Raw genomic sequence first — 14,393 nt, 5'->3', positions numbered from 1 at the left:
TTAAATGATATTGACACAACGAAGGAATTGCCTACACCAGCCCATGAAGTAGTCTTTGAGTCATTCGTCCAATTACTTTTGAGCCCCTAAAAAAAAAGTGATAGTGTAAAAAAAAAAAAAAAAAGGCTTTAGTTCCTCACATTTTTATGCAATCTTGTTCAACCCACTGAATTAAAGCTGAAAGTCTGCAGTTCAACTGCATCTGAGTTGTTATTAAAATTTTTTTTTTAGAAAAAAGTTGTCTCTGTTTAAATATTATGGACCTAAACAGAGCAACCATCTCAAATGTATCTATTGGATTTTGCTGCTATATATATATATATATATATATATATATATATATAGAAGCCATACTGTCAGGTCAAAGTATTTCTGTTTCATGTGGTCTGGGAATAGCCAGCATAAGTAATATTATCTTGTCAGTACTACTGTACTGCACAGCTACACACTCTAAGCGTGCATTTAAGGTGTCCTGTACTTTGTATCTCACTCTTTTGATAATACCACATATTACAGTAGGAAAACTAAGGAAAAGGCAAAGAGTTAATGGTGAAGCCAGAACTCATCGACACCCTTTGGATCAATTGGTAACAAAGGATCTAGCAGGAAATATGGTGCAGACCGGGTCTTGGAAAATCCTCAAAGGTATTGATATGTCAGTATGTGCAAAGGTCTGAATGCAGGTTGTGGTATTTTTTTGGCACTACTTATGGTTGTAAATGCTAGACAATGAGGAAGCATGCATGACTAGAAATGTATCGATGGCTTTTAACTTGTTGACAAATAATTCTATGGATACCATGGGCAGCAAGAAACAAACAAATGAACACAACAAATCAAGCGCAATATTTACTGGAAGCCCAAATGATTAGACTTGGCTCTCTTACTTTGGCATAAGAGGCCTGATTTAAACAAGATCTCGAAGATCATGGGAGAAGCTGCGTGATCCAGTAAGCCTGGAATAAATCTGGTTCAGGATGGAAAATATTTTTCAGGTAATAGATTATGTTTAAGAAATCTTTTCCGGATTTACTGGATCACTCACACGATAGATTATCTCCTCCAGTCTTGGAGAACCTTAATAAACCTGGCCTAATGTGAGAAGGATCAATTCCCTGTAAAAAATCAAATAGGAGAAAAAAATAAGAGGTTGACAAGTAATAAGGAAGGATGCAAAAATCAAAATTATGTCCTCATTAAATCTTAAGCTGCAAACAGGCAGACGTCATTCTGGAGGAACATGAGGTTGCAAGGAGTTGGTATTGGCACTAAATACTCTCTTCTCTACAAAAGTGACTGGACGAGGCAGTGTGGTTTCTCATATATTTGCAATTGTACTGTATGATAGTACTTTGTGTTTACCTAGTTGGTTTGAATGGTGGGAATTTTTGGTATTCTACACCTTTGCTCTGCTGAATATAAACAGACTACCCTATAATATTGTAATAAAACCTCTCCATAGCTTCTGAACTGTGACTGCTGATGACAAGGTTAGAATGTGTACAGTCTACACTAAATTGTACTGCTTGTTTTTATATCTGATTCAGGCCATAGGCATTTAAATCACAGGCCAAAAATACTTCTTGACACAAACTAACCCTTCAGACAAAAGACAGGATTGGCAGACTGCCATTTCGGGCCTGGGGGAAAGTCGCAGATACAAAGTAAGGATGTCTTGCACATCTTTTTATGATATTAGATGTTGATGGAAGATGAGTAGTTTTGCCTGCAATGGAACACCTGCTTTACATAAAAAACTGAGACACTAACCCTTGCATATCAAAAATGTTTGCAATACAGTGTCTCTAGCCTATAGCAACCCATCAGATTCCAACTATAAATCTGATGTTAGAAGTAAGGATTACAATCAGTTTTAAGGAATGGCACAGATCCTTATGACAGATTATATATATATATATATATATATATATATATATATATATCTAAGAGATATATATATCTCTAAGACACCCCTTTGTATTTTGGTACAATGCACAATCCTGGTGCATATATAATGAATACAGACACTTACCATTATAAGTCACATGTGATACAAAATAGGTCCCTTGCTGTGCTATAGCAAAGTCCTGCTTTCTGCATCTTTTTAGGTGAAATGTGTGTTACATTATAATGGCAATGCACTAAAAACACAATATGCATTTTATTTAGTGAGATATTGCCTTACAATATCAACTTAAGAAGATACAGTTATGCTTTAGTACAATACTTAGATATTCAAAGCACCACATTCAAAGCATGCAAAAGGCACATAATATGCTTTGTGGGAACTGTATGTGCATTTTCAAATGCAAAGGTGCAAAGGGGAACCCAAGGGGCACCTAAAATGTATTTACCCATGTATTACCACATTAACCCACACATGTTACTTGAACATGCATGATGTACGTTTGTGAAAGATGCAGAAAGAAGTGGAACCCATCCGCTTTTTGGCCACCCTTATCACAGCCAATGGATGATTTTTACACAAGACTGGTTGGAGTATGTACTACCACCAATAGACAGGATTATTCTTAGCCTAACCTGGCTGGTTTACAGACGGATTATTTTGTATCCAGAGGAGTGTATTACAGGATTGCTTCATTGTGAATACATACTGGATGGACTCCCATGGGATTAAACATCTTTTTATATTTGTCATTGCACATGGTGCACTTTTTAAGAGCTTGTACAGACATAATGAAGCAAGACAGATCATAATTTCTATATACAAAGTTGATTATTTGACTGTCCTGCCTTACAATATCAACTTAAGAAGATACAGTTATGCTTTAGTACAATACTCAGAAGACAAGAATGGACAAAAATGATTAGAAATAGTTCACACAAAAAGGCAACAGAACATGTAAGTGTCAGGATTGTGGTGACAACATTTTATGAACAAGGGATATAACAATTTGCTGTTTTGCATAATTGAACTTAGTTGTGAAAATGCAAATTCTAATAAAGCTAATTCTACACAACACACCAACACATCCTTTGTCCAGTGGGACTCGAGTCCTTGTTTCGGCTGTGTTGTGTTCTATCCAGACAGAGAGCGTAACAGTCACATCACAGGGTCCACAGGAAGTCCCTGAAGCATTACCAGGATGACGGAACTCTTACACACATACGTACACATACTTTACAGACTTGTAGTATACTTTGGACTGGTTTAGTGGCAGACTTTTACTGCTGGTATGGCCCTTTGGAATCTCAGGCACCATGCACAGCAACATAACACAGAAGACACATTACCCCAACTATTACAATAAGTTTTCACTTTGTGGCTAACTTTTTCTTTTGTGATTTTTTTTAATTTGAACTTATATTTTTTCATAGTCTTTTCTTTTCATCAATCACCTGAACCATCATGGGAGCTTCTGTTGAAAATCTCCTCTTGACACGCTTGGTGGTCAATGCCATCGTAATAGGTGTTCCCATTATGGAAGAATGTTCCCACTGCCCGTCCTTGACGTGCATGTCCCACAGCGTCACTGAAAACCTTGTTGATCTGTTCCTCGGATGGCATCCACCAGTCAGGATTTGATGTGCAATGCATCCTAATAAATTCTGTGTAAGAACAGAAAAAAAACTACTGAGGTGCTGGAAAATCTAAATGTTCTTTTTTGCATGTCTCTACAAAAAAGGTTAGTAAAGCCTTGTTCACTCTTAAGCTACTATTATTTTTAATTTACAACAATAATGAACAATTGGCAATTTTTAACTATGGAAATAGGATGGCAATTTACCAAACTGGCTAATCATATTCAGTTTGGACAAGGATCTAATATTTATATGGTTCCCACACACACTTCTAGAAGAAAACTGTCTAGGGGAACAAGGGTTCAACAAGGTAGAAAACCCCAGTTTTCCCCAAGTTACCAGCACCAATGTCACTCGCCCATCTCACTCCAAGGATGTAAATGTTGCATTGGTGCCAGCAGATGACAAAAAACAAGTTATTCTTCTCATGATGACCAAGTTTTCTAGATTTGTATTCTTTGCACGGAACAACATGACTTGCGAATTTGTGTCAAAGTTGAAAGCCAGAGAAATAACTAAATAAATGTATTCTCTTACTACCTGTATTGGTCATTTTGGCCAGCCATTCTAATAAGAACTCCACCTCTTCCAAATAAAGAAAAAATATCGGTAGAATTTTTTTACTTCCTGCGGTAACACATGCTCAATTGACAAAGGTTACCAAACAAATACAATATAAAGATTTTAACTCCAGATCATAACTGGAGTTTACCTTCAATTTGCTAAAAGGTGATTTCACCTTTTCTTTGAACGGGAAAAAAAATCTTTTAAACAGAATAAGTTTGCCCAGACAGTCTGATATAGAAGCAAAGATAACCACGGACAGAAAAATAATTATATCCTGCCATTAATATTTCAGGAAGGAGTATATTTGGATTATAATGTATGAACAGCAATCATCCTTATCTCTATTGCCTGACAATTTGGGCCATGTATTCTAGCCTACATTTTATTGCTTCACCCTATTAAACCTCCACCTTATTAATGAAAGAGGAAGACCTGCCTCCCTTTAATACCGTCATTCCACTAAACTATGAGACGTACCTTTTATGAGTTTATAGTTTATAATCTCCATTGTTTTAATTTCTATAGCCGTAACATCTGGCTGGGCTTTAAATAATGATCAAAAAATGGCATCTGGTAATCTGTTTTTATGGAATGATTTGTCTGAATGTTCATTGACTGAAGTCTGTAGATTTTAATTAATGATGTAGGTGCCTCGTCTTTCTAGCAAATGGATATTAAAAAGATTCATTCAAATGAAAACATGCAGAAGGTTATTATGAGCATGTCAACCTGCTGAAGTAAAAGGAACGCAATGCAAATACAATAAAGAAATCAATAAATATGTAAATCCTGTGCAGAATAAATATATTACATGGACACCTTGTGCTGCTAGTGACATGCATTCTTCAACAACAATATATTCCATGTGATAGAAAAATATATATTGTATCAAGCTCTCACTGCAATTCTGAAAGACATGTCAAACCTCTGCAGATCTAATAGGTCACATCAGAGATTTTCTATTTTGAAGAGAAGGGAACTAAAATTTTACAGCATTTTGAAAAATACCTTTAAGCGATATTCAATCATATTCTTTTATATTCCTACTTAAATTGGGTATGCCACTGATAGCTATTGCAGGGTATTCCCAACCTTCAATTAACAATGGGGCAATGGCCCCATATACTGGTATAAGTGTGAGAAATCCAAATGTGTATACAGTGTGTATATAAAGGGGCCATGTGCTGGGCTGTATCTTTATATATGACCCCTTTATGGTTCATACTCCTGACCCCTACACTCTGTAATCTACATACACTTGACTGCTGAAATATGTACATTACATGTACATGTGACTTCTGCATTATGTTTTTTTACATACACTTAACTCCTACAGCTGACTACTAATCTATGTACTGTAGAGGAAGGAAAAGTGGGATGCCGCATTTATAGGATATTTGGCATCATTAACTTCAGCCTTATACCTGGAATCCAGGCCCAAACGAGACGCTGATGCCCGGAGTTGCCTTATTGCCACCCTGCCCTTTGGTGCTAACCTCCACAGTACCTTACATATACCTTATCATTATATATTTTCACTATGTACATTGCATACATCTTACCCCTGCATTACGTATGTAACATACACCTGACCCCTATATGTAAAGGATGGGAAATAATGTACACGCTGTCATCAATAAATCAGCAGGTGCAGTATCAGCTATACTGATCACTGTGTGGTTTCTCAAACTGCTTGTGGTTTCCCATACTGTTTATTGCAAATAACTGTTTGATTCTATTGCTAATATTATTTGCCTTTAAATTATTTTCAGAGAAGTACACACACATGGGTTCAAAGCAAATTGTATTTTAATAACCATAAGTATCACTTTAATCTTAAATATCTATGCACGGGTGTGATGTATGAAAGTGCTGGCTGTGCTGCAGTACAGATGCTGATCTGACATACAGATATGTACAATATGAAGTGGCTCTTCCCCTGCACAGCTCCAGGGCTACTCTATATGCTTGTATGCTTCTCTAGTGCATATATGAAATGTCAGACAACATTTATATAGAGCGTATTTAAATCAAATATATTGCAGGATACCAATCTTTAGATAAAGTGGCTATATTTTCATTTATACTTCGTACAGATACAACACTTCTGGTCCTCGTTAATAATGCTAATTCACTGTACTGAATCTGTGTGGGAGACATGCTGTCACCCTAAGACACAAGTAAACCAATGGAACACTTTTGGTAGGTACCAACCACTGCATACCAGGAATACCACACAAGACCTCCTTTTTGGGAGATGCTCAGACCTAGTCTTCTAGCTGGCACAGTTTGTCCCTACCTAAAGTGGATGCTTAGATTTGCCCATTTTTCCTGCAGGTAACACATTACCTTTAAAAGGCTATTAGTCAGGTGCCATTGTAATGAGATAATCGGTGTTATTCACTTCACCTGTCAGTGGTTTTGAAGGTGAATCACACTGATGTGTGCCAGAACACTGTGGCACATTAACTCTAGCTATCCCTGCAAGTGCTACCCCAACCCTAGCTAACTCTTGGGGCAAGCTGGTATTTACTAGTCCATAAACTGTCTTCCTTATGTCCAACGTCTTTTCATTATTTTGTTTTTTCAGCTCCCAAATCTTGGATTTGGGAGCTGGCTGTACCTTCCTAATTTTTATAGTTGTCACTCTGGTGATGAGCCACTGTGCATGCCCAAGACCAGCAGACCATGCCAAAGCCTTCCAGGATATCCCTGTCACATGTACCTGGAGGCTTCTAGAAAGCCTGCCTGCATGTGCAGCTACATAACCCTCATCTTTACCTATTCAGAAATGTAATGTGTTATATTTCTCATAGAAAGACTGGTAAAAATGCATAAGACTTAAAGCGTACCTAAACTTAAAATTTTCACTTTACATAAAAGGGTAGACAAGGTAAAAATTCTGTTTGTTTGTGTTTTTTTTCAGTGCAACACACTTTAAAAAAATTAAAAAAGGGTGCAGCACCCCCAACTTATTTATGGGAGCGTAGAGCCTCCTGGGATACCTACGTCACGCATCCTGGGAGGCTCTCATCTGCGCATGCCTGAGATGCCCTTTCGCCAAAAGAGAAAGAAATTTTTCTTTCTCAAGGCAAGTTTTTTTTCCCATCTATGTCACCCGATCTCGCGCCTGTGTCGGGTTACGTAGGAAGAAGAACCCAGAAGAACAGAGAAAAGATGGCAGCGCCTAGCGTGCCGACCTGAAGATTGGTATCAGACGACAAAGGACCCGATGGAAAACACCTCCGGACGGATCGACTGCTCTGTGGGATTGATGGTAAGTGTTTCTTTTTTGTTTTTGAGTCATTGTCAGCCTACTACAGGAAAATAGATCTGGTTTACTGTATATCTTGAAGAATAAACTGAACAGATATAACAAAGCAATTTTAGGGTTTTCAATATATTCACCAAACTAAAAGAGAACAATTAGGAGAATTTGTTTGTGTCCAGTTTACCACTACTGCACAATATACAGATTACAAGGATCACAGGAAGCCTGCTAGACAAATGTAGAGGAAGACAGTGCAAGACATGAGGAAGGGAGAGTGCGCTGAGTGAAAAGATGCAGTACCTCTGAGACACGTTACTTTAACAGGATCCAGAGGACGTCTTTCAGGACCAGTGTCTCCTGACTGCACTGACCTTTTCCTTTTCCCAAGGCCACATGAATATTTAAGCTCATCTGTTGTGAACACAAATCGGATGAGGTATCGCAGGAGCCGCCTTCCATCTTTCTTGGAGGAGTTGACGGCCTCATCCCATTGTTTACTAGTGATGTATACCGGGTAGTTGTTCAGAAGCTGTTTGCTGCCCTGTAGAGGTGACAGAAACAGAAGATGAGTACGGGTTGTCAATGCTCACAGACTTTATCCTAGGATTGTACAGGTGACATATACAAAGCAGGTTCCTCCCTGTGCTGTAATGTCTTCTGTTACTGTAATACCCACCTATAAACTTTCCTGCATGTTTAGAATTTTTTTTAACTTTCAAAATGTTTTAACTACACTCTCCTCACGCTATTGCAGGAGCTGACATCTTGAACCGGTCCTCTTCCAGGTTCAGGAACTTTGGCAATTTTGATTGGTCAGATTTACATAATTCATTACCAGCAGCAGCACCATTCAAAGGTAGGGTGGATACACAAAAAATTCACAAAAACATTAAAAAAAATTTAAAAAAACACAGGTCTCAATTGTTGATCAACGAGTTTCGCAGACATTTCCATCGTAGACGAGTCCATCAGCCAGTGTCCAGAGGATTTCTAACAGGGTGATAGGTTTGTTATATTGCAGAAGTAACGTCTGTCCCTTCAGCAATAAGGGTAGGTGCACACGTGCAAAGTAGTGTGGCTTGCCGTGGCTGGCACCTTGACACTTGCACCAGACCGCTAGTTTTTGAACCAGTGTCTATACAACTGACAGCTGGTGGCAGTGAATGGTACTAATACTGCTAACAGCCACCCCTACTCATTCCCTATGAGGCTGCGGCAGGAAGACGCCACCACATAGTGATAGGTAAACGCACTGCAACCACAAGTGTGAACCCAGCCTAAACAACCTGCCTTTTATTTTTACAGTATAATCCACTTTAAAATATATGTTCTTTTTCTTGTACGATATATCTAATGTCCTCTTACTGTGATACTTTGTAAATAGTTACACACTTCCCATAAATGATCACTGTAAGTAGTAGCAGTGACATCCAAGGAGTCGCTAGCTGCAGTGCTTTCTTTCCATTGGTTCCTATTGTCCTATATCTTGACTTGCATGAAGTCTCTGGACATTTGAATGTACTGTAGCTGAAACTGCAAATAAATAAATAACTTTCTATATTATTTTCCCCCTTACTATAACTGTAAATCTGTATCCTGCAGGTCTCTACCACATTTTTGTGGGGGGTCACGAATAACCTTCTGAATGCTAAAAAATCTTTACACACATTTTACAACTTACACAGCAAATTTTATAACAGCATAGAAATATTCAAGTGTATGTCAGGACAAAATGAAAAACATATACAGCACAGCTCTGTAATAAACGCACATTTGTCTGTTGTTGAATTACTAAATCCTGCACACCTGCTGGTCAGCTCTGACAAACCAATGGGTATTTTATTATGAAGAACAGGAAAATGTTTGCCAAGGTATATTATCAGACTAAAGTAGGGCAAATAAGAATTAATTTGTAGGGTTTAATGCTGAACAGATGTAAAAGACACATAATAATGCAGCTCTGTATTCATGAATACATCATTATTATGGAATTATGAAATCTTTTCTGAAGTTTACTAGAAAGTGTGTCGGGTTAGTATAGAAAGTGGGTGGGGTCTAGTGAAAAGTGGACCGGGTTAGTGTAAAGGGGTGGGGTTTGTGGGAAAGTGGGTGGGGTCATTGTAAAGGGGCAGAGTTTAGTGGAGAGTGGGCTGGCTTCATGTAAAGGGGTGTGGTTTATTGAAGATTTATTAAATGGCACAAGATATTTGAGTGTGTGCTGACATAAACCATATCTTTAGCTGTATTAACCCTGCCTGCATAAAGGAAAGATTTGAAGTTGCAGTGCTTTAAAACATGAGGCTGAATTTGTTAGCTGTCATTAAAATGACAATCCTTATATATGCAGAAATATGCCTTATATATTATATACAAAAAAACTATGAGAAAGATTGCTTTCAAAATGGAAGATCAAACATTTACACACCAAAAAAAAATAATTTTTTATAAATGGTTCATTTTACATGCCATTTGGCAATAATAATCAGAGTTTTCCTGTCACAGCATTACAAAATAATAACTCTTATTATTAATTATGCTAAATTGATTCCCTTTAATGAATCCATTTCACATGTGGAGTACTGTGCAGCAGGAAAGGGTTAACTCCAGAAGATGTATCTATTAATTAGAGGGTAAGATGCTGCAAATGTTGCTTACTAATGACATTCTGGTAATGATTTTCCTGGGAATGTGTGAATCGTATGTCACCAGAATGACACATGTAAATATTAAGCTAATGACACCAAGTATAGAGAGTTCACAGAGTCTCATCATCCTATGGACAGACAACCTCCAGATAAAAACATCATTTAATGGAGTTCACGTGTTCAGAGCTCTACTAACACAATCCAGGGTGGATGATGGATACTGCACTGTACAAATACAATTAACAAGCTGCATACTTCTGGGTGCTACACATTGATTGATAGGAAGACATACCAGTGCTGAGGAATTATGTTTTTAGTATTCAGATAATGGGCCTGATTTAATAAAGCTCTCCAAGGCTGGAGAGGATACACTTATATCAGAAAACCTGGGTGATCATGCAAACCTGAAATTGATTTCTTTCATTTATTAGCAAATGTATTCAATCCTGGACCAAATACATTCCAGGTGTTTTGGATTGCTCAGGTTCACTAAAAAAGTGTAACATTTAAAGTCTTGGAGAGCTTTGTTAAATCAGGCCCAATGTGTGTGAATGTGCATGACCAGCATGATTCAGATACCTGATTGTAATAATGTTCACTATTCTAGTTTGTTGCAAGCCAATAAACTACAATAAGGAATATGTATGTAAACCCAATCAAGAATAAAAAGATAAACATGAACCCATTGAGAAATAAAATAGCAAAACTAGCTGCAATATTCAGTTTGAATCCAAAGATTTCCCTTTACAGAACTTTTTTTGCCACTGGATGTCCTCAGTCTCAGCATTATTTAAGTTGTCCTGAACAGCCTGTTATTGGACAGTTTTACAAGTAGTGGCATGATGATGAGCCAATCGCCTTGTCTCTCTGCTCTCCCCTCTGATTATCATGCTACTTGTTAGCACATAAACTGATTGGCTCCTTGTTCTGCTTCTCCCGTCACACTTCAATGCACAGGGATTGTACGGGCTGACATAAAGTCAAATATTATGCAGCTAGACTTACAGGTAACTATATATCATTTTTTAAACAATACCTAAACTCAGAAATTTCAATCTACATAAAAGGGTAGACAACCATTTTATGTAAGGTAAAAATTCTGTTGTTTTTTTTTTAAGTGCAACATCCTTTTTTTTTAAAGCACTGCCCCCTAATTCTACATTGTCTAGGCAATGGAGAATGAATGGGAGCGCAAAGCCTCCCTGAATACGTGGCATAGGTTTTCTGGGAGGCTTTGTGCTCCCATTCATTCTCAATTACCTTGGCAATTGTCTGCGCATGCCTGAGAAGGAGCCTTTTCCCGCAACATTTTCTGATCTCACACATGCGCAGTGAGATCGTCGTTTTTTTTCCATTCTAGGTCACCCGATCTCGCGCCTGGCTTGGGTGATGAAGGAAGAAGAAGCGTGGATAAGAAGAGAAGATGGCGGTGCCCCGGAGCACCGGCCTGAAGACAGATACCGGGACGATGTGGGACCCGACGCAAGACACCTCCGGACCAATCGACTGGGCTGCAGGATTGAAAGTAAGTGAATTTTTTAGGCACTTTTTAATTTAGTTCCTCTTTAAAGAGTTGCGTTTGTGTCTTTTATATCTACCTCCATTATGAATAAAAAGTAGTAGTATATAAGTTATACAGAAATATTATAATATTAGAATACAGATGAGGAAAGTCTGAAACTCCATGCTTGTTCTGAGTTATTGATCCTAACTTACTAAAATGACATGCATGAGAGCAGGGGAGAAATTGATATTAACATAACCAGTATGACTTTATTTTCAGGCCACTGACTCGAATTATAGAAACAAGAAGGTCACAATAAGATCCGGGCAACTAATACCCTCCAGGTGAGAAGTCAGCGGTGGCAGCCAAATGCTGGATTATTATTAGTGAAGTGTCATCATTGTGCCAGGCATTATCTGCCATGGCTGCAAGGAGTAACACTGACAGCTGCCAATGCTGAGTGCTCTGATGGTACGGGGCCATCCAGGATAGGAAGCAATGCACCATAAATCTGATCTATCTCTGATAATCCTGATAGGATCGCACAGTCATTCTTCATTGTGCAGAACACAGAAACTCTCTAAAGTACTTAAGACTTTCTCCAAAAAAACAAGCTTGCCATTACCCTGACAATAAAACATGCGCTGAAATGAACAAGTAATTGCTCATTCTAAAGGCTGACACTTTTAAATTACATTTGCATTTTCCATAACAAGACCCAACGAGGTATAATGAACACCTTTGAGAAGGCAGTTATTTATAATTTGCACTTTAGCAAGTAGGAGCCAAAGTGTCAATGATCCAGTGACTGAGAACATCATTTAAATATAACCCATAACCTCCCGATGCCTCTATTAACATGTCAGGAGGCCAGGACGTGCCTGATGAAAGACTTGTCTGTATGATGGCTGACAACTGCACAATACAAAGATGATGTTTTATCATCTGCTCCCTAAATTACCATTAAGTGCTATAAATGCGGCATTCATTCTACAGTAGCAGAAAAAAATATAACTTAAAAAAACTGTAACGTTAAACTGAAAGCCTGATGTAAATGCAAAGTATATTAATTCAAGTTTGCAGCATTAAGCAAATGTCATGGTGTCAAGCTGCAATCCTTCTCACGTCCCAACACTCATAATTTACATGAGCTGTGAAACTCCAGGGCTAACTAGAAGCATTGGGACTAATTACTTGAATTTGTACGACCCACATACCATTTATAGCAATGATCAGTCAATAACACCTAGCTGCCACTACATACTTTACAGGAGATTTCAACTCTTCTTTGGACATTTAATTAAGTTAGCACCATGCTATCATGCTATACTCCAAGGTAATTACATAACACAATGTTAAAGTGCTGAAATGATCAAAGATCTTCTTATTTTATTGGACAATATTTCCTAGCTGATCTCAGTTATTTGATTTGCTTTTATCTATTTATACAGGGCAGCAGGAATATTCATCTACTCTTTATATAGTACAGAGGATATTCTCATGGTTCTCTACTCCTTTAGATGAAATAAAGAATTTAGAGCTCTAGAAAAAGCAAATATTGTCTGAATACAAGAGGAATGTGGATCTTGGCGTGTTGAATGTATTTTAATGTTATTATATTATATATGTATATTATTACATTATAGTATATTATTTTATTATGTATATTATAATGTAATATCTAATAGATTTGTGCACTAATTCAGTGCTAAACTTTGCCATTGTGCAGAAGTTTCCTGTGATAAAGCCCGGTCAGGTCTCTTTGTGCAGGGTGACTGGTCTTTTATCCGCCCCCTCCTGTAGTTTTCTGCAGGCAGCCTGTAGTAGGAGGACCTGCTCTCTACACATGCAATGTATATTAATATTATTATTAGTATTATTTATATAGCACCAACATATTAGGCAGCACTGTACATTAAATAGGGGTTGCAAATGACAGACATATACAGACAGTGACATAGGAGGAGAGGACCCTGCCCCAAGGAGCTTACAATCTAAGAGGTGGGGGATGCAGCACACAGAAATGATATCACTGCCAGGTAAGCTAATTATTATTATTACATTTATATTTTATTTATTACAAGCAGTGAAAGTGCCTGCATTTGACCTGATACCCATTTATTGAAGTGCCTATATAGAAATGGTGAAGTGGAAATGAAGAAGCAGAACAAGCAGACAATCAATCAATAAGTTTGCTGTCAGGAGGAGAACGAGCAGTGACAGCTTCTCCTTTCACTGTCCCATTACAAGCAAAGGTGGGTCAAGGACAACATGGGCTCAGGATAAAGCAGGTTGAATAATGTTGCCTGAAGACATTTGGACTGACGAGAAGGATGTACTGTGGGGGAAATCTCTGGATTTAAGGTGGATATTGCATGTGGGGTTTTGTTGTTATATCATTTTTTATTTTTATTTCTTTTTATTTTTATCTAGTTTGTTTAACACCCACCTAGGCCATTAACTAATTTTAAATAATATGTTTTTATGAAGGTACTCAGGGTCCCTGTAAAAGCCCTGCAAACATGGGAAACCTAACCCAGATCCCTAGCACTGCAAGGTAAGTCTGTCGGCCACATTGTAGTACAGAAAATATTTCAATAGGTGGATAGTGCTATGATTTAAATGGTCTGCTTTAGTGTCGAGATGCACAATGAAAAACCCGATCTCCTCTTGTATATTTTAGTGGTTTTTAACAAGGTGTCAGAGGAATTCTGCACATTGATGCAGATAGCAATCAGACTTCGACAAATAACTGTAATTCTTACAGCATTGTCACCCCTGAAAGACACACAAACATGCACACGGCTATCCATCCTCTGCCTCTGGGTACATAGGGGATTTCAGCTGTCGTAGAAGACTAAAT

The 14,393-nt window shown here is 37.9% G+C and overlaps 1 protein-coding gene across 2 annotated transcripts in view; it reads right to left on the bottom strand.

Annotated features, from left to right (window-relative positions):
• Nucleotides 1-1,974: 1,974 nt before the first annotated feature.
• Nucleotides 1,975-14,393, bottom strand: part of BEND4 (BEN domain containing 4) — a 47,504-nt gene continuing 35,085 nt past the window's right edge. Inside the window, exons 4-5 of one of the 2 annotated variants that reach the window (XM_072406270.1) lie at nt 7,682-7,922; nt 1,975-3,570 (exon numbers count right to left, since the gene is read on the bottom strand). In XM_072406270.1, the coding sequence (XP_072262371.1) occupies nt 3,353-3,570; nt 7,682-7,922 (459 nt within the window). In that variant the 3' untranslated portion in view covers nt 1,975-3,352. The remainder of the gene's footprint in view (nt 3,571-7,681; nt 7,923-14,393) is intronic. The other variant, XM_072406271.1, reaches the window with a different exon arrangement.

The sequence above is a fragment of the Pyxicephalus adspersus genome, chromosome 3 (genome assembly GCF_032062135.1).
Source record: "Pyxicephalus adspersus chromosome 3, UCB_Pads_2.0, whole genome shotgun sequence".
Classification (NCBI taxonomy): domain Eukaryota; kingdom Metazoa; phylum Chordata; class Amphibia; order Anura; family Pyxicephalidae; genus Pyxicephalus; species Pyxicephalus adspersus.
Note: the sequence above shows the minus strand (reverse complement) of the source record. Positions and strands in the feature narration are given on the sequence as shown.